At 53.6% G+C, this 26,793-nt stretch overlaps 2 protein-coding genes across 4 annotated transcripts; one reads left to right on the top strand and one right to left on the bottom strand.

Moving 5' to 3' along the window:
• The first annotated feature begins 1,947 nt into the window (after positions 1-1,947).
• Dlk2 (delta like non-canonical Notch ligand 2) lies at positions 1,948-6,668 on the top strand. Of its 3 annotated transcripts, none has more exons than XM_032900631.1 (6): positions 1,948-2,166; positions 2,649-2,779; positions 3,035-3,098; positions 4,228-4,358; positions 5,053-5,197; positions 5,764-6,668. In XM_032900631.1, the coding sequence occupies exons 2-6, from the start codon at positions 2,704-2,706 to the stop codon at positions 6,494-6,496; spliced, it is 1,149 nt and encodes a 382-aa protein (XP_032756522.1). In that variant the 5' UTR covers positions 1,948-2,166; positions 2,649-2,703; the 3' UTR covers positions 6,497-6,668. The 3 variants fall into 3 exon arrangements, with proteins under 3 accessions (XP_032756522.1, XP_032756520.1, XP_032756521.1); XM_032900630.1 differs by lacking the exon at positions 1,948-2,166 and adding an exon at positions 2,372-2,482; XM_032900629.1 differs by lacking the exon at positions 1,948-2,166 and having other exon boundaries at positions 2,232-2,779.
• Abcc10 (ATP binding cassette subfamily C member 10) lies at positions 6,592-26,793 on the bottom strand. The gene is given in 22 exon segments (XM_032900633.1): positions 6,592-7,053; positions 7,305-7,417; positions 7,568-7,665; positions 7,742-7,887; positions 8,803-9,065; positions 9,285-9,445; positions 9,906-10,075; positions 10,292-10,635; positions 12,680-12,860; positions 13,009-13,162; positions 14,053-14,247; positions 14,612-14,689; positions 15,309-15,498; positions 15,884-15,982; positions 17,105-17,276; positions 18,721-18,800; positions 20,287-20,396; positions 20,878-21,034; positions 21,953-22,180; positions 22,293-23,192; positions 23,194-23,515; positions 26,563-26,793. Coding segments are annotated over 22 exon segments (4,485 nt in total). The 5' UTR covers positions 26,724-26,793; the 3' UTR covers positions 6,592-6,890.

The raw sequence follows: 26,793 nt of genomic DNA, 5'->3' as shown, positions 1-26,793 counted from the left end.
TGATTGATTCCTCCCCTCTATTTCAAAAAGCATGAATATAAGTATAAGCATATTAGCCATATATAATACATACATATATACTTCAATGCTTTAGAATGTTATACATGTTCATTGTGAGGAGAATAGAGAGGATAAAAGGTATTGTAGAGAAAAAAATCTGAGTCAGTTGTGGTAAATGCATACCTGTAATTTTGATACTAAGGAGGGTCAGGAATTCAAAGTTATTCTTAGCTACAGGGTAAGCTCCAGACCAGCCTGGGCTACTTGAGACCTTGCTGAAAGAAAGGGAGGGAAGGAATCAACCAATCAAGAAGGGAGGCAAAGATTCTATCATCTTATCACACAGAGAGAACTATTACTAACGTTGGGGTCCACCATTTCTCTTACTCCCCACTCTATTTCTATCAGAGAAAGAGAGAGAGAAAGAGAGAGAGAGAGACAGAGAGAGAGAGAGAGAGAGACAGAGACAGAGACAGACAGACAGACAGACAGACAGACACAGAGAGACAGACACAGAGATAAAGACAGACAGACAGGCAGGCAGGCAGACCGAGACAGAGACAGAGACAGAGAAGAGACAGAGACAGAGACAGAGAGGGAGAGAGATATTCTTATATAGCCCAGGCTGCTTTCATCTTGTAATTTGGAATCCTTTAGACTTCAAAAGGGTGATTTAATAGTCACATTATGCTAACATGCCAGGCTTACATTTTCTCACCAATTGTTGATGCTTTGGGTTTGCAAATTTTTGCTAAAAATAAGAGTTTGAGGGGTTGGGGATTTAGCTCAGTGGTAGAGCGCTTGCCTAGGAAGCACAAGGCCCTGGGTTCGGTCCCCAGCTCCGAAAAAAAGAACAACAACAAAAAAAAAAGCCCACTCGTGACTCAAATCCAGAGAGCCCCCCCAGGCAAGAAGTCAGCTAGAGGGCTTGGGTGTTGTCAGATGTAGACCGTGGGCATTGTCCTGTCCCTCTAGTCTTAGCAGTAGGAAGTCACTCTGTGCAGGTAGTGAAGTCACCTACTAATGTTTTCAACGTAAAGATAGGAAAGTTCCGTAGGGAGACCCAGAGCCTGTGGGCAGTCTTCCCCTGCTGCATGTTTACTCAACAAATAAACATTTTGGAGTCTTTGTCTTACTCGGATTTTTGAATCATTGATTCTTGAGGGGAAAGAGGCCCACAAGAGCAAATCTCTCCACTCTTTCTCACTATCAAACTCTCTCAGTCCGAGACCTAGAGCCGTGAATGGATTTGGGGATGTTCAGTGGCAGGGTCTTGAGGAGGAAGCCCGATAGGATAGGCAGTGTCTGAGCCAGTCAGCCTTCCCAGGGGTGGGCATGGAAAGGAATGGGCTATGAATACTAGGAGCAGACGGGAGGAAAAAACGGAGGGTATACTGGGATGATATTTATGTAGATCTGGTCCGTCCTGGAAGAGGTAACAGAAGAAAGAAAGAAGCCAACAGAGAGCAGGCGCTGACCTACGAAGCCAGTGACGAAGGCTCTGCAAGCTGGGGAGGCGTGGGCTGGTGACAAGAGGAAGGTGGCGAGCAAGCGTGTCTTCTGTGTGCTAGGGCTAAAACATGAGAACCGTGAAGGGCTAATGAAAATCATGATGCGCAGTAGACAAGGGCACGCAGAGGCGGGCGTGGGTGAGGGGCAGAGTGGGGCGAACGGGTGGGGTGGGGTGGGGGGAGAAGATGAGAAAACAGCGGGGCGCGCACCTTCGGTCCGCGCTTTACGTTATATGCCCATTTCAGTTCCTTTGATTTTCTAATTTCGGAGGAAGAAAGCGAAGCTAGGGGGCTGGGGGCCGCGAAGGGAGGCGCAAAGAGGGCTAGGGGTGCCAGGGCCCAGTGGCAGCGCGAGGTGTGGCCGTGCGTAGCGGGGGTGGGCGCGGGGCGCAGTCGGTGCGGGGCGGGCCGCGGCGGAGGGAGGGGAGAGGCGGGCTCCGCCGGCACACGCCGCCCCTGGCAGGGGGCCGAGCGCGCGCGAGGAGCCGCTGCCGCCGCTCGGGGTCGCCTGCAGCCCCAGATTCCCGAGCGCTCGGCTGGCATGGCAGCCACCTCGGTGCCGAGCCCCGCGGCCAGCTAGGGGCGGCCCCCTGGCCCAGTCCGTCGGATCCCGCTTGACTCTGCGCCCTGGGGACGCGTCGCCTCCCAGCCGGAGGTGAGAAGCTAGGAAGACGCGGTCCCCCGGAGGGGACCTCAGGCCCAAGCGTGGCGGAGCGAGCGGGGCGTGGGGGGACTGTGAGAGCCAGGCCTGGGTGGGTGGATGTCGGGGGACCCGGGAGATCTCTTGCAGCCAGGAACTGGGAGCCGTTCTTCCCCCAGCGCCAGCCCCCACGTCCCGTCGTGCTCGCCTTTCGGGTCCCCATCCCTATGGACCCCTCCACCTGGATCGCGATCGCAGCCCTGGCTGTTCCCGCGCCATGGCCACGCTCGCTGCTGCCCATCCTTTGGCCTCTTTCCTGCAGACCTGGCTAGTGGGTTCCTGCCTTCAGTCTCTTCGCCTGTTCATCCCTTCCTCGCCCCCGCCCTTCCACTCCCACCCCGAGAGTCCCTCTCCTTCTCTGGCTCCTGTCACTTGGAACCGGTATCAGTGCCGCTGTCTCCGCGTCAAGCCGCTTCCCAGCTAATGCCATCCCACAGGTGTCTACACGTCTGGCCGTTCATCCGTCCGTCCCTCCTGAGGCCGGAACTGACCATGCCCAGCGGCTGCCGCTGCCTAAATCTCGTGTGCCTGCTGTGCATCCTGGGGGCAACCAGCCAGCCTGCCAGAGGTGAGCGTGCTCCAGGGATTGGGTCCCGGCTCTCCTCAGCCGTCTTCGCTGGCACGTTGACCTCTGCCGGCTGGAGACGGCACTGCAGCCGCCCCATTCCAACCGGCTGGTGAAATCTAGGTGCTCTCGTTGGAATGGGACGCTCGTCCGTGCCCATGACTTGAGCCCGTCTGACTGCTGAAACCTCTGCCAAGTTCCACGCCTGGGAAGTCAGACTCTAACCCAGACTCAGCCCACTACACCAATCTCTTTCAGCCGATGACTGCAGCTCCCACTGTGACCTGGCCCACGGCTGCTGCGCTCCTGACGGCTCTTGCAGGTAATGTGCCTCAAATCCTTTCCTCCCCACTTTTCTGTCCTCCTCACTCTAGAGCAGGTCAAAACCACGTAACAGTATCTAGGCGCTTAAGACCTTCTTTGTTTTTACACAACAGGATGACCAGTCCCCTTCCCTCCCCGGACCTCATTTTGCCTCTTACTTAAGAGCTTGTATACCCAACTCTTTATTCTCTCAAGGGCGTCTGTCCCCAAGATGCCCATAGAGACACCTGAAGCTTGAGAGTTTAGGGACTGAGAGGCACAGAAGAAAGGAAACGGAAGACAACGGCTGCAGGAGGAGGGTGGCTGCAGGGGGATGATGGTTTGTTCCTTGGAGAATTCTACCATTGACTCAGCTTGGCACACTGGGCAAACTGTGGCAAAGAAGGGTTTGAACATGAGAAGGGAGCCAGTGTGGGCGGAGACTTGGCATGGAGCTGGGGTACTTGAGACTAGACATCCTCGGTGGGTTTATAAAAAATAAGTCGCTGAGCAGTGGCTCCTTTAATCCTAGCACTTGGGAGGCAGAGACAAAGCAATCTCTGAGTTCAAGGCCAGCCTGGTCTACAGAGAGGGGGGGCGGGGTTTAGGACTGCCATGGCTACACAGAGGAACCCTGTCTCTGTGTAGACATGTGAAAAACAAAACAAAAAGTCATAGAGCTGGTGTGGTGACACATACCTGTGATTTTAGTGTTTGTGAAGTGATGCTAGAAAGGTCAGGATTCCAGGCTAGCCTTGTCTACTTGAGACAAAAGATAAAACAAACACTCGCCCCCCAGCAAAACAACCCAGATACTTGTTTATTCGGAGTCTGAAGGGAAGAAGGTCCTGGTGACCTCAGAAAGACACCCACTCTTTAATGTGCATAACCAGACACTCCACGGCTGGCACCAGAGGCTTTACAGACATTGTTTTATTTGAGAATACTCTTCAAGGGAGACATTTTTTTCTCAGTGTTCGGGTGAGAAAAGAGATTATGAAAGGCTAGACAAAATGCCAATGCTGAACTTCAACACTGGGGTCTGTCCGATTGCTTACGTGTCCATCTGCCTAGCCCTGCACCTAGCTAGCAGCTCTGGTTCTATTCCACGCAGCGCACACACCCTGATCGTGTGTTTTCCCCACCAGGTGTGACCCAGGCTGGGAGGGGCTGCACTGTGAGCGCTGTGTGAGGATGCCCGGCTGCCAACACGGTACCTGCCACCAGCCCTGGCAGTGCATCTGCCACAGTGGCTGGGCAGGAAAGTTCTGTGATAAAGGTAGGATGGAGGTGCTATTGGCTATAGAGCCCATGTGTTCTAGAACAGCCATTAACATTTCCTATTCACTGAGCACCTGTGGTGGTGTGTTCAAATCCTCAAATAGTGTATTTTTATCTGACCCTCCCTTGGTGTCTGAAAGGATTCTCAACATTACCCCGTGATGCTGGAAAGGCAGCTACTAAAAATTATATGCATTTTTAGATTTTTTAAAAATATATAGGTGCATCTGTAATGAGATCTGATGCCCTCTTCTGGTGTGTCTGAAGACAGCGACAGTGTACTCACATATAATAAATAAATAAATAAATAAATAAATAAATAAATAAATAAATAAATCTTTAAAAAATATATATATATATATAGGTGCTTTGTCTGCATGCATACCTGAAGGCTGGAAGAGGGTATTAGATTGTGAGCTGCTGTGTGGGTGCTGGGACTTGAACTTAGGACCTCTGGAATAGGTCTTAACTGCTGAGGCATCTCTTCAACCCCAAACTGTACCCATTTTAAACATGATAAAACTATGGTCCACAGAAGAGCCAAGACCAGGGGTTTGGTAGCAGGGTACCCCCGGCTACCAGCCAGGGGTAGGTCTGAAGTATGAGCCATATTCAGAGCTTTGGATCTGGACCACATGAGTCCTGGGGACCAAATATGAGTGGCTATTCCACATCTTCTTCCCCCTCTCCAGATGAGCACATCTGTACTTCACAATCACCCTGCCAGAACGGAGGCCAGTGTGTGTATGACGGGGGTGGTGAGTACCACTGTGTGTGCCTGCCAGGCTTCCGTGGACGTGGCTGTGAGCGCAAGGCTGGACCTTGTGAGCAGGCAGGGTGAGTGCTGGGCCCTGGGGGAGCTAGACCAGAATCTGGTGTCGAAGAAAGAGGCAGGGCTGTCAGTAGAATGGGGGACGCAAGGACACCTCAGGAGAAAAACCCCAGTGTGACAGTGTACCTGGTTCAAATGCTCAACCTTTTTGTACCAGAGCCATCTCTTCTCGGCCAATGATGATGTGGTGGAGGAGGAGGAGGGCAGCGTGGGAGGGGAGGCACCAAGGACTCCCTTTACTTTCTTACAAAAGCAGACATGCAGCCTTAAGAGCTGGCTTGCTCTTTCAGTGCAGATTATGAAACGTCCACAGGTCTGGACTTGCCCCACTTCCGCTACAGACCTAAGAGCCTGTGGAGGGAACAGCCAGCTCCGCTCTGAGCCCTGAGCCCGGGCCAGGCCACGTGCTAACTGCTTGACACCGGGTTCTCTCATTTAACCCACACGATTTGGCTATTTTTGTTCTCATTTTAAAAATAAGGTTATTTGAAACTCAGAGGGAAAGGGGGGCGGGGCGTTCAGGACACGGATCGGCAAGTGGATACCAATGCTCTCTCCTCTCCCACCTCAGCTTCCCGTGCCAGAACGGAGGGCAGTGCCAAGACAACCAGGGTTTTGCCCTCAACTTCACCTGCCGCTGCTTGGCGGGATTCATGGGTGCCCACTGTGAGATCAATGTGGATGACTGTCTGATGCGGCCTTGCGCTAACGGGGCCACATGTATTGACGGCATAAACCGCTTTTCCTGCCTCTGTCCTGAGGGCTTCACTGGACGCTTCTGCACCATCAACCTAGATGACTGTGCTAGCCGCCCGTGCCAGAGAGGGGCCCGCTGCAGGGACCGCGTCCATGACTTTGACTGCCTGTGCCCCAGTGGCTACGGTGGCAAGACTTGTGAGCTTGTCTTACCTGCTCCGGACCCTGCCACAATGGGCACCCCGCAAGCGCCCGCCTCAGCTGTGGTTGTGCCTGCTACGGGGCCGGCCCCTCACAGTGCAGGGGCAGGCCTGCTGAGGATCTCAGTGAAGGAGGTGGTGCGGAGGCAGGAGGCTGGGCTTGGTGAGTCTAGCCTGGTCGCTCTGGTGGTGTTTGGGTCCCTCACTGCTGCTCTGGTCCTGGCCACTGTGTTGCTGACCCTGAGGGCATGGCGCCGAGGTATATGCCCCACTGGACCCTGTTGTGACCCAGCCCCACACTACGCACCAGCTCGGCAGGATCAGGAGTGTCAGGTTAGCATGCTGCCAGCAGGGTTCCCTCTGTCACCAGACCTGCCCCCTGAGCCTGGGAAGACCACAGCGCTGTGATGGAGGGTGGCTTTCTAGCTGCCGTCCTTACCTCCTTTCACCTCAGACTGTCACCAGCCCTCAGCTTTGGTACACCCATCCAGGGGATTTCAGCCTCACATCAGAAATATTATTTTTTTAAAACACAGAATGTAAGATAGGAATTTTATCAAATAAAATTATGAAAATGCAAGTGAGCTTCTACGGAAGCAAAACCGGCCCAGAATTCTGGGTAAAAGGGCCCACGTGGGCTGGTTCTGGGGAAGCCTCAGCCTTCGGCCCCCACTAGGAGTGGTTTTCATGGAGGAAGCCAGGGTGCTGTGTCCCCTCTGAGGAAGTGGGGGAGAGGTAGGAGCACAGAGGAGGATGTAACCAGCAGGCCTGGTGGGAAGGAGCACACGCCCCAGTGGGAGGCTCAGCACGCGGCAGGGAGGGAGTGGGCCCCCTGCTGGCTGCTCTGCAGGAGCTGCCGGAACAGGGACTGGGGCTGCTTGCACAGGGCTGAGGGGGAGTCCAGTTCCACCACCCTCCCGGCTTGGAGCACCAGCACCCGGTCAGAGTTCAGGATCGTGTTGAGCCTGTGTGAGAGAAGGCTGTCAGTGGGGGTGGAGGACAAAGCCCTGAAACGAAAGCTGACCTCATGTCCTTCCAGATCCCTCCAGACTGCACCGGTCTGCCCCCCCCGCATCCCCCCCCCCGGCAGGTTTGAGCCCCTGGGTCTGCTATGGGAAGAATCACGGTGTCCTCCAGAGGATGCACTACTGAGGGTCTTGATCCCCTCCCTATGGTCAGAGGTCTATGTTTCTGCTGCCCCTGAGGAGTCTCACACCTGTGGGCAATGGTCAGCACTGTCTTGTTGGCAAAGCGTCTGCAGATGGTTTGCTGGAGCAGCTGGTCTGTCTTCTGGTCCACACTTGCCGTGGCCTCATCGATGCACAAGATCTGGACAGTATGCAGCAGGGAGGGAAGTAAGAGGGAGACTATAACCTACTTACGGTTCCCACCTTCAGCTTTGCCCTGAGACCCCGCTCCAGCCCCCCTCCCCCCGCCCACACATCCCTGCCTCTTAGAGGTCTCTTCTTCCCATCCTACCTTAGCATCTGAGAGAAGAGCCCTTGCCAGGCACAGCAGCTGTCTCTGCCCTAGGGACAAGTCCCTGCCCCTTTCGCCCAGCTCCCCATCCAGGCCTCCTGTAAGCAGAGCGCCTGTATTGTCGGCGGCCATTTTTGTTTCTTGCCTGCTCTTCCCGGTGCACCCAGGACTCACCTATGGCCATGGCCACCTCACTCAGGTGGCACTGTTCTAGGGCTTGCCACAGGGCCCTGTCCTCATGTAGGCCCTGGGGGTCCAGGTTCTCCCGAACGGTCCCACTGAACAAGAAGGGCTCCTGGGGGATGACAGCCAGCTGGGATCTGGGGAGCAAGGACATGGGGGCCAGGCTGGAGATGCGTCCATCTTCCTGCGGTCCAAGTTTACCTACGAGGTCTGGCACTCCTAAGGAGATCTGGGGGTGAGAACCCTCTGCTTCCCACTCTGTATCCACCAAATCCTCAGTGAGTCAGCCCCCTACTTAGGACAGCATGGTACAGTGAGGAGCACCAGAGGGATCAAAGGCCTAGACCCCGGCTGGAAGGGGTTACACTTCGTTGATGTTTTCAAAGCCAGAGAACAAAATGGCTGAACTATGGTACTGACCCAAGACAGAAGCGGCAAGGAAGGAGATGAAGAGAGCGGGAATGGGGTGGAGGAGTAACTGGAAGAATATTATTGTGACATTCCCCAGGAGCCCCATGGCAAGCCACTGCAGGCCCTGGGCCAAGTTGGAGGGGGCCAAGGAAGAGCAGGTCAAGCTGTAAGGTCAGACCAACACAGCTTTGTAGGGAGGGCAGAAAAGGCAGGGCAGGAGCAGCCAAGTGCTCTGGGTTTAGGATGGAGCTTCCTTCCCCTCCCCATGTTGTGGAACTGAGAGAAAGTGATGCTGAGGGTAAACTGGGAATGGGCAGGGCGTATACGCCAGATGACATCACTTGTGGCCAAGTACAACTGACCCAGACCCCAAGCTGCCCCATGTACTGCCTGCCAAGCCTGAGGGTTCATGGCATCTGGGAATATAGTTCCCTGATTTAGAAGGCAACAGCTAGTGTCTGGAGCAGAAGGTATATATATTCTGGGAGCTAAGAAAGTGGCTAACCTGGGGCAAGGAAGGCCCACTGAGCATCAGCTGTGACGGTGGCCACAGCTTCCCTGGCTACCCATTGGCCCTGGCTGCCTTACACCTTCCTAGAGGACTGCCCTCCCCCTCCCCCCAAATCTCCTGACCCCCAGACCTGAGCTCAGCCAGCTCCAGCTGGCTGGTGTCCACACCGTCCAGGAGCACTCGCCCTGCACTGGGCTCCAGCAGCCGGAAGAGCACCAGAAACAGGGAAGACTTGCCGGAGCCTGTGCGGCCCACAATGCCCAGCTTCTCGCCAGGCTCCACTCGGAAGGTCACCCCGTCTAGGGCATTTGGCAGCCCTGGCCGATACACCAGCACCACATCCTGGAACTCCACACTTCCCTGGGTCAGCCAGCTGACACGCTGGTGGGGTGACTGTGGGAAGGGGGTGAAGGAGAAATGAAGATGAGAGGATTGGGGGGACAGAGGGAGATGAGTGAGGAACGTCTGAGAGCAAAGGCAGAGGAAACGGGGGCGGGGGGGTGATGAGAAAGGACACAGGAAAAAGACAGCCAGGAGCCAAAGGGAAGGGCCCGGGAGGACTGGAGGACGCCCCATGGCGGGCAACTCTGACCCGGGGCGGTAGGTTCGTACCTGTGGTGGCTGGCCATGGGGCTCCTGGGGAATGTTGCAGGAATATTCCTCCAGTCGTTCAACGCTCACCATCATGGCCTCCGTCTGCGTGAAGCTGCTCACCAGGCCCGAGAGCAGGCCCGTCAGAGACAGGGCATAAGAAAGCACGAGGCCCACCAGCCCTGCGGAGAGGAGTACCGGCTGCTAGGGGACCCCTGGATACTGAGAAGTGTGTTGGGGAGGACCCCAGCTTTGGACTGTGCGTGTTCAGGGGCAGAGGAGCGGGCCAGGCTGGGGAAGGCCAGCTGGGAGCCGTGGCAGATGCCTGGAGAGGGAGGCCCAAGGGGTGGCAGGCAGATGCTAAGGTGGGATGTTGGCAGGCAGCAGGGCTATCTATGGACAGGAGCGAGGGAAGGATGACATCACAGGTCTGGGTCTAGTCCCAGATCTGCCACTGCCTGTGGGTTTCTTAGCACTAAAATGAGGGTAATGACAGTACTGACAACGAATCCTCACAGGGGGCACTGGGTAGGAGGTAATGGTGGGGTGGGGAGGGGGTTGGGAGACACGAGAGGGGGTCTGGAACAACGACATGGAATGTCTTGCTCCTAAAGTAAGGGTGATGGGGTCCCAGGGTGGCACCTGGGTTGGCAAGGCCCTGCTGGTGCTGCACCAGGGCAATGCCCGCAATGGCGCTGACCACCGCTGCCCCCATGAGCTGCAGCCGAATGTCCAACCACTGCATCGTGGCATAGGAAGCAAACTGGCACCTCTGGTTCAGCTCCAAGAGTCGCTGGTTCTCCTCCTCAAACCTGGAGGAGGCCGGGAAGGAAGGCAAGCCAGTGCGCTGTTGAATGGATCTTACTCCTTCCCTGGGACATGCATCCTTCCTAGAGGCTGACCCTCATACCCCCACCCCCCTTCTGAATTGTACATTTCGGAGACACCTTTACTTGTAACCCCTGTGTTGTGTCCTCCCCATCACCTCATCCCTGTCCCCACCCCCGGACTCTGACTGGAAGATGTACCTGTAAGTGGCCCCTGCAGCCCGGAGCACAGGGAGGCCTGCCAGGGTGTCAGCCAGGTGGGAGTAGAGCGGAGACAAGGTGAGGCTGCCCAGACGCCGCAGCTCCCGGAAGGAAGCCCTGTAGCGGCGCTGCACACCGTAGTAGATGAAGCTCAGAGGCGGCAGCAGGAGCAGCAGCCAGGGCAGACCAGAACTCAGGACAGCGAGGAGGCCCAGCAGCCCTACAGAGTTGGCCAGCAGGATGTTGAGGAGGAAGGGCAGGCTGTCGTCTACACAGGCGACATCTGAGGAGAAGCGGTTCAAGACCCGGCCGGAAGGTGTGGAGTCATAGAAAGTCACTGGTGCCTGGAGGAGGGAGGTGGTTGGACAGGGTCAAGGGCTGAAGAAAAAGGGCTGGTGGACAGGAGGGCGTGGGTGAGGTAGGACAGATGGCCTGCAGTGGATAAGAGAATATATCCCCAAAGCTGGGCTGTCGAGGAGTTGGTGGAGCTTGGAGAGAACTATCTCAAGGTTCCTCAGGCCAGGGGCAACCCTACAAGACCTGCTAAACAGTCACTACGCTCTGTGTCGGACAGGCTCTTTTAAGAGCAGAGAGTCAATCCACAAGATGGATGCTTTGTAAGTCAGTAAATGAGACCTAGATGTCTGGAGGAAAACTCTGCCTGCAACTGGGGACCAGCACTGCCCGTCAAAGGGCTGGGGTTCTGAGCCTGGCCATGTGGGCGCAGGTGTATAATCCTAGCATTCCGGGGTGAAGGTGGGAGAATTAGCTCGAGGTCATCGTCATGGCAACAAGAACCCCTACCTCAAAACCACAAATCAAACCAAAACCAAATGAAAGCTCGGGTGGAGTCAGGCCTTGAACCCCAGGCCTGCTGCTTGGGAGATGTGAGACCCCAGGAGTCTGTTTCTCTCACCAAGATCCCTGATCCTTGTCATAAAAATGGGGACAACGGGGCTGGAGAGTGGCTCAGCAGTTAAGAGCACTGACTGCTCTTCCAGAGGTCCTGAGTTCAAATCCCAGCAACCACATGGTGGCTCACAACCATCTGTAATGAGATCTGATGCCCTCTTCTGGTGTGTCTGAAGACAGCTACAGTATACTTCTACATAATTACATAATAAAATAAATATTAAGAAAAAAAAATGGGGACAACAGGAATTTTCTACTCTAGGGAATTCTCACTTTTCTGTAACAATTCTATGCTTGCTCTGCTTGAAAAAAAAAGTGTGGGGACATTGGGCTTGGTTGATAACAGGTGTGGGAATGACAATCGTTAACAAGCTTGGGTGTGGAACAAACCTACAATCCCTCTCCTCAGGAGGCAGAGGCTGGAGGGCTCAGTGTGGAGGTAGTGAGAGCCTGTTGCTAGTGAATAAATTAAATAACAATTAAATCAACTCAACCCCTATTTAAATGAGAAAGCAAAGACAGAGGACACAACAGCACTGCCTCTTAAGTTTACTTTTTTTTTAAAGGCAAGGTCTCACAAGCTGCCTTTCACCTCACTATGTAGCCCAGGCTAGCTTCCAACCCAAGAGGCTACTGCCTCAGCGTTCCAAGGGCTGAGCTTACAGGTGTATACCACCATGCTTGCCAAGAGTGAATCTTTGGAATAGCTCTAAATAAAAACTGTGAATAATTAGGATTAAAAAGACATGCGTGAAGCTGGGTGTGAGAGCACCAGAGGCAGAGGCAGGCAGGTCTCTGTAAGTTCAAGGCCAGCCTGGTCTACAGAGTGAGTTCCAGGACAGCCAGAGCTGCATAATGAGATCCTGTCTCAAAACAATAATATGTGCAGAAGAAATAAAAATATTAAAGGGGTTGGGGATTTGGCTCAGTGGTAGAGCGCTTGCCTAGCAAGCGCAAGGCCCTGGGTTCGGTCCCCAGCTCCGGGAAAAAAAAAAAAAATTAAAACGTGCATTCACATAAACCAGGCATTCTGCAACAAACAAACAAACAAACAAACAAACAAACAGATAACAGATTAAATACCCTAACCCTTATTATTAATCAACATGTTAAATCCCTTAGTAAGGTTGATTATCAAGGAAGAAAAGGGAAAATGGAGCGGTACAGACATGAAAATAAAGAACACAAGGAGAAAGCAGGCCTTGCCTGACTTGCAAAGCCGAGCCTTAGCACCTCGAGTCCAAGATGGGACTCTGAGGAACGTTCTCTTACTTGCCCTGTTTATGGATGACAAGCTACAGTATTAAACCATGAGATCGGAATCCGGGTAGATGCTGGCTCCGTAGCTTCTGGGTCTGAGATTATTACATGCTGCCCCGTCTGTCAGGGGCTAGTGTGTGGACTGGGAGTGTGGGATGTAGGCAGTGCACTAGAGGCAGATGAGCTGGGGCTACCCCGCACCTGCCATGCCCTCACCATGAGCAGTCGGTGCAGTAGACGGTGGTGTAGGCTAGCAGCTGCTTGAAGGGCGCCTGCTGCAAAGAGCACAGCCCGGAGCAGGGTGCAGAGGGAGTTGACACCAGCAATGGTTGCGTACACGGTGAGGTAGAAGTGGACGTCTGAGGAGCCATTGGAAGTAGCTTTGTGCAGTGGGATGCTGAGCGGTGGGGAGGAGATTGCAGGTAGCTCAAGGAAGGGCTGCTCAGGGCGCCCCTCTCTAGGGCCACCTTTTCACACCCTCTAAGACCACCCGTGCACCCTCAAGGCTACTGGAGAGCACCAGACCTGCTCCCAGCATCACTCACTAGAGGTTTCCGGGGGAGAAGAGGAGCAGCCGTGGGGAGAAGAGTCCCGTGGAGCGTGGGCTGGAGGAAGCGGGACCCTCCTCGGAGCTATTTCTGCCTGCCTTCAGCTGAGAGAGCCAGTGAGCGAGCCACCAATCAGCACCGTTGCGCGTGGCTGGATGGAGGGAGATGGGAAGGGACAGGATGCAGAGACTCATCTGCTCGGTTCTACTCAAACATTCGCATTCTCAGCCCTCCCTCTGCCGAGCCTTCCCCGCTCTGTACTCCGCCCTGGATACTTTGGTCCTTTCTAGGTATGTGTTCCTGGACCTATCGCCCTCCAGCTCTGCGGACCACGTGACCAATTTTGTAGAATGGAACTTGCCTGGATGGCAGAGAAAAAGGTAACCATGGAAACAAGCTGCGGTGGTGCACACCTATAATTTGCACACTCGGAAACTGAGGCTGGGGGATTGCAGATTCAGGCCAACCAACCAAACAAACCCATAACGATATATTTTTAAAAAGACGACTCCAGGGTTGGGGATTTAGCTCAGTGGTAGAGCGCTTGCCTAGGAAGCGCAAGGCCCTGGGTTGGTCCCCACTCAAAAAAAAATAAAAAAAAAAAAAAAAAAAAAAAAAACGACTCAGATGGGTGCTGGAGAGATGGCTTAGCAGTCAAGGCCATGTGCTGCTCTTGCAGAGATCCCGGGTTCAGTTCTCAACCCCGCAAGGCTGTTCGCAACCATCTGTAACTCCAGTCCCAAAGGATCCCACTGAACACTGCACCGCACACAATGCACAGACATACACGCGGGAAAAACACTCATACACGAAGCGAGTCATGTTTTAAATTTAAAAACAGGACTGTTGTAGAACACTACATCTAGCTGACTCCTGGAACCCTCAAAACTGGGGTACCCTTCTGTCCCAGCTGTGGGCTATGCTTGGGAGGGTCCGGAGCTTTGTGGGGATTCTACACGGTGGCTTTGGCCATGAGTGCCTGGACACTGGCTGGGGATGCGGTGCAGGCAGGCAGGTAAGGAGCTCCCGGGGTCCGCTCACCTTGCATGAGGAGCAGGGAGATGAGGATGGCGGTGGCCAGGCCACTGCCCATGGCCCTCCAGTATGCTCGGTACACGTGCAGGGCCACGGCGCCCTCGCTTTTGCTCTCCTCCTGCACGAGGCGACCGGATGTGTTCTGCGCCACGTCCAGCTCCTCTGTGGTTTTCTCTAGGTTGTGTACAGATGGGGACTGGCCTGAGAGAATCAGGGAGGCCTCAGAGGATTACGCTTGCAATATGAGTGCTTTACGGGAGCAGGCAGGCCTTAAAACTCATTTCCATTGTGTGCCAGAGAAAAGCAAGACCAGTGCCTCCACCCCCACCCCCACCCCACCCCACCCCCAGCCTCTGATGTGCACATGCAAGGCCCTGGCTTTGACTCCCAGGAATTTGAGGGAAAATAAAATCCAAAGAAACAACAGCTTTCCCATGTGCGGTGCACACCCATCATCTCAGTACTCATTAGAACTTCGTGTTTGAGGCCAGCCTGGGCTACATAGTAAGTTCAGGGCTAGCCTGGGCTGTACAATAAGACCCTGCCTCCCACCTCTGGGCCATACCTGAGTCAGTCACTTGTTCCTTCTCAGCCAAGGCTGTGGGGGCAGCTTGTACCAATGGCAGAATCTCTGAGGGAGGCCCTGGACGGTAGCAGGGGAGGAGGCTGTTACAGGTCTGCTTATGCCTTTGTAAATGTGTGTATAATCCCACCTTCCCCTCCCTGGCCATCCTCCCTGGCCTACCCGAGTGGACTCATGGGTCATGGCTGTGAGTCTAGCCAGCAGAAGCTCCCAGGCGAGCCACGGCTAAGAGTTGGCAACCCGCCACCACCTGCACCGGATCATCTGTCACTACTGCAGAGCCTGCTCCCAACTTCTAACTCAATTCCAGACCTTCTGGCTGGGCCTCACAGTTTCCTGTGGCTTTGCTGAGAGCTCTGCAGGTGGCCATGCCCCTCTGGGTAATAATCCACCAGAGCTTTGTCGCTCTTTTCTTTACAAGAAGATTGTTCCTGCAGGTCACTGCTCACTTCTGTGAAGCCGCAAGACTGCTCTCGAAGTTCCCAGGCAGCTAAGAGCTCAGGCATGTTGTCCACCCCACCCCCACCCCCGCTTCCCCCCATCTCCCGCTTCCTCACGATGATCCTGCGACAGGGGTGGAGGGGGAGAGCTGAGATGCACTCAAGTCACATGTGGAGGGGTGGCAGGATCTGCTCAGCATGTGACACTATCTGTCCAAGTGTTTCCTCCACCACGTCACCTGCTTGGACCAGGTGCCCAGCCTCCATCAACAGCACCAGGTCAGCCCTCTCCAGGTACTCGGTGCGATGGGTGCACAGCAGCCGGGTGGTGTGGCCCAGCATTCCCAGGATGCACCTGTGCAACAGGTGGTTGGCCACATCTGCATCCACAGCAGCCAGAGGGTCATCAAGGAGGTAGAGTGTTTTCTCCTGGACAGAATGGACAGCACCATGACTGGCTGGGCTTATCAGAGGCTCTCCTAGACCTAGGTAGGTGTCAGGGCAACCAGAAAAGACAGGTGCGAACAACTCTACAGTGGTAGGAAGATGAGACCTGAGCGTAGACTTCCTGCCCACTGAGTGTGAAGTCAGAGACATGGGTCTGCTGCTTTGCTGGGTCCCAGTGCCCAGGCCTTTATTTTTTCAGGCCTTGAACCTGAAAACAGGGTAGGGTGGCCAATAACTAGAAACAAGGAGTGGTGGAGGGAGAAACCAAACACAAGGGGAAATATTCCCTGCCCTTACTTTGCAAGTCCTGGAGCACTTCCCTGACCCACCAGCCTACCAACCCCTGCCCCTCACCCCTTTAACTTACCTGGTAGACAGCTCGGGCAAGGGCAATCCGGGCCCTCTGTCCCCCGCTGAGGGTCACACCCTTCTCTCCAACCTCTGTCTGGTCTCCAGCAGGCAGGATCTGAAGAAACAGACACCCGGTGGTTAACAACCCCCCACGCTCTGTCTTCTGTCCCCTTGTAGAGAAAAGATACTGTGGTCATCAACAGTCATTTCAGCCTGGGATGGGTGATTCAGGGCGATCCCAATACCTGGCAGCTACTGAACAATTAATGCCTTCTGGGCAGTGGCAGTTTAAATTAGAATGGCCCACTTGTTGAATAGTCTCACTTGTTTGAATACCTGGCCCTCAGTGGGTAGAACTGCTTGGGAAGGATTAGGAGGTGTGGCCTTGTTGAGGAGGTGTGTCACAGCAGTCAGCCTCTGCTATTCTTGGTTAGCTCTCTTTGCTTTGTGACTATTGTCTCACGATGTGAGCTTGCAGCTACTGCTTTGCCTCACCACCATGCCTGTCTGCTTATTGCCCTGCCTCTTGTCACAATGATTATGGACAACTCCCAGTAAACTCTTCTTCCATAAGTTGCCTTGGTCACGGTGTTTTATCACCGCAATGGGAACGTAACTAAGGCATAGGAATCATCTCACTTGAAGCCAGGGAGATCTTATAACATTTGTGTTATTTCCTCTTGACAGATGGGGCCACAGCATAGGTAGGTGAACTACCTTGCCTTAGGATGTGACATATGAAAAAGGGATGAAAGATGTCCCTTGATCAGAATCAAAGGTCCTTCTGCCAAGGCAAGTTTCATATTTATCTGGGTAGGCCAATGGTGACCATGGTCCTAGAGGAGACATGGCGATTGGCTAAGAATCATAGGAAAAAGCTGATTTGTCTCTGATGCTTTTAGTACCTGGCTTGTGTGTATGGGGAATTTAATGGCTTGGCAGCTTTCTCAAGGATTCCAAACAAGACTTTGACTCTTCTGAATCTTCCTAGTTAGGTAGAGTTAGAGGCCTCAGGGCTCTTCTAGCTGCTGTGAGCAATGCCCTCCCAATGCTCCCGTGAGCCTTAGAGGGAAGTGGGGATCACGCAGCTGAATATTCTAGGAGGCCCAAAGGCTGACTTCTTGCCCTAGGTGAGTAATGCCTGTGCAGAAGCCCTTTCCAGAGAAGCAAGTGGAGTCTGGAGTGTTAAGGATGTGCCGGGAAGCAGCCAGGTGAGGGTGTCAAGCCAGGTACTCACGCTGAGATCATCATTGAGGGCGCAGGCCTCCAGCACCTCCCTGTACAGCTGGGCATCAAATGTCTTCCCAAACAGGACGTTGTCTCTGATGGTGGCACACTGGATCCAGGGCTCCTGGGTGGCCAGTCCAAAGCCTTTGGACAGGTCTGACACTGCCACCCACCCACACAGCCTGCAGAGAGTCAAGGAAGGCAGCCTGGGGACCAGCTCCTTGTTGGGCTCTTCCGTGCCCAGGCTCTGTCTCCCAGAAGCATCCTCAGATGCGGCTGACAGCCTCTAAGGTTAAGGGGTCTAGATGTAGGTTCACTATGGACTGGAGGAAGTGGCTCTTTGGTTCCAGCCCGGCAGCTGTCCCATAGCCACACTGTGTGTCAGGTGTGGGCAGCTGTCCCATAGCCACACTGTGTGTCAGGTGTGGGCAGCTGTCCCATAGCCACACTGTGTGTCAGGTGTGGGCAGCTGTCCCATAGCCACACTGTGTGTCAGGTGTGGGCAGCTGTCCCATAGCCACACTGTGTGTCAGGTGTGGGCAGCTGTCCCATAGCCACACTGTGTGTCAGGTGTGGGCAGCTGTCCCATAGCCACACTGTGTGTCAGGTGTGGGCAGCTGTCCCATAGCCACACTGTGTGTCAGGTGTGGGCAGCTGTCCCATAGCCACACTGTGTGTCAGGTGTGGGCAGCTGTCCCATAGCCACACTGTGTGTCAGGTGTGGGCAGCTGTCCCATAGCCACACTGTGTGTCAGGTGTGGGCAGCTGTCCCATAGCCACACTGTGTGTCAGGTGTGGCTCATCTTCACCTAAAAACATGGCCTCCCTCAGTTCTTCACTGTCTCTGGACCTTTTCTGTAGGTAGCCACACTTTCAGAAAGGACGGCTGACAGCAGACTCGAGTTTTCTTCTTGTTCTCACTCTATGACTCTATCAGTGCACTATGACCCTATCACAACCTGTGGGTCACAACCCTTTTGGAGTCCAACATCTTTCACGGGGGTTGCCTAAGACCATCAGAAACCACAGATGTTTAGGTCACCATGCACTACAGTAGCAACAGCAAGGTTATAGGAATGAAGTAGCAATGAGGCTGGTTTTATAATCGGGGTCACTGTACCACCGCACCATGAGGAACTGTATTAAAGGGTGCAGCATTAGGAAGGCTGAGGGCCACAGCTCTGGTACAGCGCTCATCTCCCCTGCTCCATTTACTTCGCTAGTTTTATCTTATTTCCTGACACAGGATCTCAGTGTCCCAGGCTGGCCTTGAATGAGCTGTAAGGGCAAGGAGGACTTAAACTCCTCACCCTCTTGCCTCTATCTCCCGAGCGAGCCCTGAGAGCACAGACTGACAGCACTCCGGCCAGTTTTAACGTTGGACTCTGGACCAAACTCAGGGCTGGTGTTCGCTCTGGTAACTAAGCTGCACCCCAGCCCAGACTCACCCTGTCTGCCTCCCCATCTCCAGGCTAAACCCTCCCTAAAAAGGGGCTGAATTTTACCCTTTTCGGTACACGTGTTGTCCCCCGCCATTACCCAGTACATCCTCACAGACAGCGGGAACCCAGTAATGGTTCCTGTGGGGGTGAAACCAGAGTCAGGAGCACACTGAGCATCCATTACCTGTGGAGCTCCCCAGTGATGGCAGCCAGCAGCGAACTCTTCCCACAGCCGACCTTTCCCACGATGCCCACCAGCATGCCCTGCGAGGGAGCCACACAGTAGGCACTGCCTGATGGCAGAGGAAGGGCTGCCCCCAACCGATGTTTCTCCGGGCCTTGGTTAGTTCTTCAGAGAAAGATGTCTCCCCACCCCACATTGTGCACCCCGGTGCCTGCCTGCCTGCATCCACCCCAGGACAGCTGTGAGCTTTATTCTCAAGTGTGTGACCTGTGAGGGAGACAGACCCGCCAGGGAGAAGCGGAAGGTACCTACGAACTCCTGAGGTATGCTGAGGCAGGTATGGGGGGAGGGGCTCCTGTCTTTGGGGGAACTGGGCCGGGCTACATTTCCCAACACAGTGGGCAGAAGGGCAGTGCTCTGCAAAACGCCCTTTCCTGAGATAGATCTGCAATTTAAAACATTCTGTTCCCCCTTCGTTCTTAGGAGCAATGCACATTCGCAGAGCTATTTCCTGTCGCAAGAAGAAGATTTACAAACGCTCAGGGATCTTGCTGGCTTTGCCCGTGATGCAGACTCTATGCTCGGGTTGACCTGTCTGTCAGCGGGCACCAGGCAGGTCTCTGGTCTCTCTGAGAGTGGGGGGATCAGGTCTCAGGAAGCTTCGTCCTTCACACTTCTCCTTGGTGCGGAGTCCACAGACGGCATGGGGCGATCATGCACAGAGGAGGGCCAAGCGTGCTGCAAGTTGAGGCCTGGTTCAGCCTGCTCCTAAGACCTGTGTTCTTGCTCTGGACTCTGATTCATCGATGTATTCTCGCTGCACTGTCTTGTTTGCTTAGGCTAACTCCAGTGGGTTTCTATGGCTTCCATCTATCTATTTATATAAAAGCCCCAACGTACTAGTGGAATTCCTTTGAAGAATTCCAGCCTTGTCTTGCCCAAACTAAGAATAAAAACAAAACATTCAACAAAAGCCAGAAACATGAGCCAAATGTGGTAGAGGAGATCCAGCCATTGCTGGAGACCTCTGGGTTGAGATGTGGGGCAAAGGGTTGGACAAAGGTCAGGAGAGCAGAGCCTCAAAGCCAGGGTGGAGAAGGGTCACCAGCCTGGTAGGAATGTTCCCACTCTAAGTTCTTGGACTACGCATACCATGTCAGACGCCACAAGGCATGGCTGTTTCCATAAGACTAAATGGAAGATCACCTATGCTGCTTGTAGCCTCGGAAGGGGCAGCTGTGCCTGTCTCCCAGCCTGAAATGATGGTGGGCAAGCCCTGGGGTCTATTCGGACCCTTCAGCTGGAAAGGGACACTGCAGGGGGGAGTGAGACGCACGGTGGGCTAGGTGGGTGTGAGCTGCCTAGAGAGAGGTGCGAACAGTGTAAGGTAGGAGCGTGGTGCACACATAAGGGGTCGTCTCCTCTCAGACTAGAACCTGCACACCGTGCCCCACCCCTGCCCTCCGGCTCCCACCTGCACTCCTGGTAGAGCAGCATTAGTCCCTGTGTATTGATCTGGGCATCCTGCTTATCTGGGAACTCTCCCGGGGAGTCTGTCTCACAAACCTTTTTCACTTGGAGGTGACTGATGAAGGTCTTCTGGCTTGTTCCAGTTGGGTCCCAGGAGAACAGGGCTTCATGCAGCTCCAGTACTGTGGATGGCTCTGTGGGGGGATCTAAGCAGGGAAGGCGCCACTTACCTTCTGCTCCTCGTCTGCTGGAATGCAAAGGGCCCGGCGGTGGCATGTCACCGAGTCACCTGTCCCTTATCTACCTGCCTAGAGTTGATTCAGCCTGAGTCTGTTGTGTCTAGATTCTGTCCCTGACTTCTCTGGAGGCATCCATGCATAGTGTCCAACAGGCTAGGGCTGGAGAGATGATCAGTGGTTATAAGCACTCTTCCAAGGTCCCCAGCTCTGTTCCCAGGCTCCATACTGGAAGGCTCACATTTGTTAACTTTAGTTCCAAGGGATCTAATGCCCTTTCTGGCTTCCATGAGTATCTGCACACACGTGGTACACACACACACACACACACACACACACACACACACACACACACACTCAGGCATATACATAAGAAATAAAACAAGTCTTAAAACAACAACAACAAAAAAAACTATATCCCCCACAGATTCTCCCCTCTGGCCTCCCTTACCGGGACTGTAGTAGGCCTCAGGGCTATAGCTTGGAAGGTCGAGGAAACGCTGGATCCGGTCCAGGGATACTTTGGATTCCAAGAGACCGTTGATCACCCAGGGGAAGTTGTTGAGAGGAAGAATGAGCATGTGCACAAGTGCCAGTGCTGTAAACACCTATGTGGGGGTGGAGGTGGGGCATAACCCTGAGTCTTGTTCTACTAAGAGCACAGCCTAGGTCCCTCGGAGACTTCTTTAGAATCCCTGAGCGAGAACAAAGGTCACTAGCCCTGGCCAGAACCAAAACTACATTGTGGATCCCCTGCCCCAAAGCCTCTTCAACAGCCTAACCCCAGTTAGACGGCAGCCTAGGTTATTCAGGGAGACTTTGTCTTTTTTAAAAAAAAAAGCACTTCTCCATTAAAGGACTTAATCCCCAGTCCGGGGATGAATGGAAGCTGAAGATAACAGGGAAAGAAAGAAATTCCATTACAAATGCACAGAGCCATATTTCCAAGATAATTTTAAAAATCCTTCAGAGAACACCCTCTTAGTTGGGAAAGGACAAGGCAGGCAGCTAGGGGTCCTTTCTTCCCTACCCACGGCTAACAATAAGGTTCTGATTTCCACCCCATATTGGTCCCTCCCCATTTCTTCCTAGGCCCATCCTCTCCCTCTATGCTGGCTGGCTTTATGTCAATTTGACACAAGCGAGAGTCATCAGGGAGGAAAAAGCCTCAACTGAGAGAATGTCTCCAGGCTGCAGGCAAGCCCATAGGACATTTTCTTAATCAGTGATTGATGGGGAAGGGCCCAGCCCATTATGGGTGGAGCCATCCCTGGGCTGGTGGTCCTGGGTTCTAGAAGAAAGCAGGCTGGGCAAACCATGAGGAGCAAGCCAGTAGGCAGCATCCCTCCATGGCCTCTGCACCAGCTCCTGCCTCTGGTTCCTGTCTTGACTGAATTCCTGCCCTCACTGCTTTGGATGATGAACTGTGGATACAGAACTGTGAGTGACATCAAACCTGTCCTTTTCTACCTGCTTTTGGCCATGGTGTTTCATCACAGCCACGGTTACCCCTCCTTAGCTCTCACCTTGGTGGCAGTGAGCTGGTGCCCCAGGAGGACGTAGGTGATGAAGATGACGATGCAGATGACTACAGGCAGAGCAGCCCAGAGGTACACGCAGGCTGCATCCAGGTATTTGATGACGCGGAGCCGTCCCAGCTCTTGGGACCGGCAAGCCTTCACCCGGTCCCCCAGAGCCTGCTCCCACCTGAAGAACTTGAGGACTCGAATGCCGCTCAGCAGCTCTGTCATGAGCTGGAGACAAGGACACAAGAGTGGTGTGGAGCTGAGACACGGTTCACACTCCTCCTCTGCCTGCTGCTGGGTGGGACCCCCGCCTGGCTGAAGGACCACGGACGCCCCTCACCTTAACCCGTGCATCCTTGTGCCGGAGCATCTCCTGGTTGCTGGCCATGATTCGGGTGGCGATCACTTTGTTGACAGGCACCAGGAGCAGTGCCAAGACTAACCCAGCCAGGAAGGCCACGCCCACCTGCTCGTACAGCAGGTAGAGAGTGATGGCCAGCTGCAGAGGCAGGCCCCAGGCCTCATGGAAGCTGCCAGCAAAGTTAAGTAGCCTCTCGGAGTCGGTGCCTAGTAGGTTCAGGACCTCCCCAGTGGGAGGGCGGCTAGGCCCAAGCTTCAAGGTTTTGCGGTAAAGGATGCTCAGCACAGCCACCCGTGCCTGAAGTGTCACTTTACGCACTTCATACCCATACTGGTTCTGTAGCACGGCGCTTATCACAGACCCACTGGCCAGCCCCAGGACGTAGAGCAGGCCGTGGCTTAGAGGCTCTTGCCCTTCCTCCAGGAAGCCCACCAATAGGGAGAGCAGCAGAGGCCCAGAGAAGCCCAGCATGGTCCCCACCATCTTCAACAGTCCAAGGGCTATGTAGCAACATCCAAAGGCCCCATACAGGGCCCTCCACAGTTGGGCCCCCTCCTTCCAGTGCACTTGGAAGGCTCGGGCCAGGTAGGCAGGGTGCAGCCTGCGGGGGAGGCGGCAAGTGTCCTGGGGCTGCCGGAGCTCTCCTCGGACTCCACGAGCAAGCAGAGGTGCCAACCAGGCGTAGGAAAAGCGTGACAGCCAACTCTCTCCGTCTTCAGCTACCTCTCTTTCTTGACTCTCAGGGGACAGGAAGGGATCGTGAGTCCAGGGCTCTCGAGGTCCCCCAGGGGCTGCCCAGCCCAGCCCATAGGCCAAGACGGCTGCCAACTGCAGGATGAGAAGACACACACGGCCCAGAGGTCCTGGGAGAAGCGGGGGGCAGAAATGTACCTTGCTGGCAATGCCACAGCAGGGTCAGTACCAGGGCTGGGGTCGGCAAGAAGGCTGCCAGAGCCAAGGCCAAGGGTCCGCGAGAACGGCCATGAGGGGAATGAACCAATGCCCACAGGGCCAGGCTGTGGGTGAACCAGGCCACAGCAGTCACACACCCTGCCAGCACTTCTAGCCATAGGGGCCCTGGGTGTGACACTGGAGGTAAAACAACCGGAAGGAGGTCTAGCAGCGGGAAGACGGAGAGGAGGAAGGAAGCTGCGAGTCGGAGGCGCCAGCCAGGATTGAAAGGTTGGATGATATTGTTAGTCCTGAGGAGAAAAGAGAAGACAACACACCATGGCTGACACAGGGCTCAGACATGCCCATTGCCTCCAACAAGCTAGAGGTAAAATCCCTGCCCTACTCTATCCTGGACCCCAAGGCCTTTTCTTGCAGGAAGCCTACCTAGATTGTTCAATCTGTTTTCTAATTTACCCACAGGTTTTCTGACTCATTCTTTTGCCACAGGTACAAACGAGTCTGACTTAAGGTTGTAGGTACCATGAAGATGCCAATTAAGACAAAAACCCACGGATTTTACACAAGGATAAACACTTTTTATAAAAAGGGTCCAGGAGAAAGTACCTGAAAGGCATCTGAAGCCTCCTAGGGAGACATTTACTTATCCGCAGCTCTTGCCCTCTAACAGGAGAGCCTACATTTTACAGAGCTTCAGGATACTGTACTCCTGACTTTTCCTTGATTGTAAGACATGATGTACATCACTGTGTGACCTCTCAGCCCAGGAGGAACTTCTTTCAGTTCTACCTGTATCCTCCTAACCTCAAAAATGTTTTTCATAAACAACAACGACAAAAGGTTTACATTAAGAAACAAAAACAAGGGGTTGGGGATTTAGCTCAGTGGTAGAGCGCTTGCCTAGCAAGCGCAAGGCCCTGGGTTCAGTCCCCAGCTCCTAAAAAAAGAAAAGAAAAAAAAAATAAAAAAACAAGCCGAGTGGTGGTGGTGCATGCCTTTAATCCCAGCACTTGGGAACCAGAGGTAGGAGGATCTCTGGAGTTTGGGTCCAGCCTGGTCTACCGAGTGAGTTCCAGGATAGCCTGGGCTACACAAAGAAACTGTCTGAAAAGAAAAATCAAATACAGGGGATGTCTCAGTAGTCAAGAGTGCCTGCTGCTCTTCTCAAGAACCGACTTCAGTTCCTAGCAGCCATATCAGGCAGCTCACAACTGCCTACAACTCCAGCTCCAGAGGATCCTATATCCTCCTCTGGACTCCACAGGTGCACGCACACACACGCACACCATACACACACACACACACACACACACACACACACACACACACACACACACACACCATGAATAATGGAAACAGCTATAGCTATGGTGGAGGCACACACCTTTAATCACAGCACTAGGGAGGCAGAAGCAGGTGGTCAGTTTGAACTCTGTGAGTTCAAAGTCAACCTGGTCTACTTAGCAAGTTCTAGGCCAGTCAGGGCTACATAGTAAGATCCTGGAAAAGAAAAAAACCCTCAAATATCTCACATATAGGTGGGGGATGGTGGAGCACACCTGTAACATCAGCAGTTGGGAAGCAGGGCAGGAGGACCATAAGCTCAAGCCAAAACTGGGCTATTCAATACCTCATCCCAACAGTCTCATTCCCTCAAAGGGAATCAAACACAGCCATGATGATACACGCTTGTAATCCCAGGACCAGGCAAAATCTCCATAGGTTGGGGGTCAGCCTGGTCTACATAGAGAGTTCCAGGCCAGCCAAGCCTACATATCAAAGCTCTGTCTTAAAGAAAAAAATCAAAGAGAAAACAGGTACAACAGCGAATATCAGAATGCATTTTCCAGTTCATATAAAAGAAAACTGGGCGGGTAGAGATGTGCTTACAGAGGATCTGAGTTCCGTTCCAAGCACCCACATGACAGCTCACGACCCTCTGTGACACTAGTTCCAGGGCAGCCAATGCTGTCTTTTACCAGACGTGTGTGTAATACATGTGAATACGTGCAGGAGAACACTCATGCATAAAACTCTTACAGCATTTTTTTTTTTAAAGAACGAGATTGAGGATAGAGAGACAGCTGAACAGTTACGAGCACTGGCCACTCTTACAGAGGACTGAGGTGTTCAGTTCCCAGTCACCACATGGTGGCTCATGGCTGTCTGAAACTCCAATCCCAGGGAAATTGAAGCCCTCCCCACTGGCCTCCTCAGGCACTGCACCCATGTGGTGCACAGATATACATTCAGGCAAGATCAATCAATCGATTGATGATCGATCTTGCAGAGGGTGAGGCTGGAGGCACACTCCTTTAGTCCTAGTGCTCAGCAGGCAGATCCCCAGGAGTTCTAGTCCAGACTTACAGAATGACACCTTATCTCAACAACACAAAACAACTCACCCGGGTCTGTTATGCTATTATGCTCTTTGCTATACTAAAAAAGTTTAATTGTAAACTAAACACATTAGTTCCTTTTATTCTCCCTCCTGTGGCCCAAGCTGAGATCCTCCTGTCTCAGCCTCCAGAACAGCTAAGACTATAAGCACGTGCCACTCTGTCTAGCTTTTTTTTTTTTTTTTTTTTTTTGAGACAGGCTCTAAATAGCCCTGGCTGGCCTGGAACTCACTATGTAGACCAGGCTAGCCTTGGACTCGAAGTCTACAAGGTGGACTCAGACATTCACCTGCCTCTGCCTCCCAAGAGCTGGGATTAAAGGTGTGCTTCACATGCCTGGCCCCAGCAGGCTTGCTGTGAGTGTCTGTGCTAATCTCTTCTAGGTTTACCCTTCATTCTGCAAAAGGGACACAAAGACTAACGTGGCCACCCAAGAACTAAATATAAAATCAAGGCGAGTTTAGCACCAACACCTTACAACACAAAACCAAGTTAGTTCTCAGGTTTTGACTTTGTTCCTCTTCTCTTTAGCTTCCCTTCACCAGAGTCTGCATCGGCTTTTAGCCTAGGGATAGCAGGGCTTGGCAGATGGAAGTAGTGGTCCTATAACTTACGCACAAGTCATCTTTTTTTTTTCTTTTTCTAGCTACAACGTTTATCTATGTTTGCCTCCAATCCATGGCAATTCTGTTCGGACATTTAAAACTCTGCAAAGAGAGATGCTTTGGCGACTTTAAGGATATGCCAGGTGCTGCACTATGTGTTTAAACGTCTTGTGTCACCCTCTCAAAACTGCGGAGACTCTGAGAAGGTAGGTGACTTGCTCAACTAAGGGCAAACAGTAAGCTTTTATTCTGCTTCTGCCCTACACAGACCCTGCACTTCCAGAGACAGCTGGGAGAGATGTGAGTTGGTATCTCGTTGCAGTCTCTACCCACCTTGGGGTGCCCAAGTGGCAGGCGCTGAGGACGGCGAGGAGCGCGTGTGGAAGGACGCTGAGCACCAGCTGGGTGAAGCAGTGGCCCGTGGTGTCCCCTTCCCAGAGCGGGAGCGGCCGCGCCGCATCCGTGCCACAAAGCTGGGCTAGGAGCCCCTCCATAGACAGCTCACCTAGGCGGAAGCCGAGAGTGACAGGGCTCGGGACAGAGTCCCCAGCTAAAGCCCGCCCC

The sequence above is a fragment of the Rattus rattus genome, chromosome 4 (assembly GCF_011064425.1).
Source record: "Rattus rattus isolate New Zealand chromosome 4, Rrattus_CSIRO_v1, whole genome shotgun sequence".
NCBI lineage: Eukaryota > Metazoa > Chordata > Mammalia > Rodentia > Muridae > Rattus > Rattus rattus.
Note: the sequence above shows the minus strand (reverse complement) of the source record. Positions and strands in the feature narration are given on the sequence as shown.

Excerpts from the sequence above, each read along its gene's own strand:
- Dlk2 (XM_032900629.1), top strand. The coding sequence starts at position 2,272 with ATGTCGGGGGACCCGGGAGATCTCTTGCAGCCAGGAACTGGGAGCCGT. Across the intron at positions 3,099-4,227 it reads GCTCCTGACGGCTCTTGCAG|GTGTGACCCAGGCTGGGAGG; the intron begins GTAATGTGCCTC and ends TTTCCCCACCAG. Across the intron at positions 4,359-5,052 it reads AGGAAAGTTCTGTGATAAAG|ATGAGCACATCTGTACTTCA; the intron begins GTAGGATGGAGG and ends CCCCCTCTCCAG.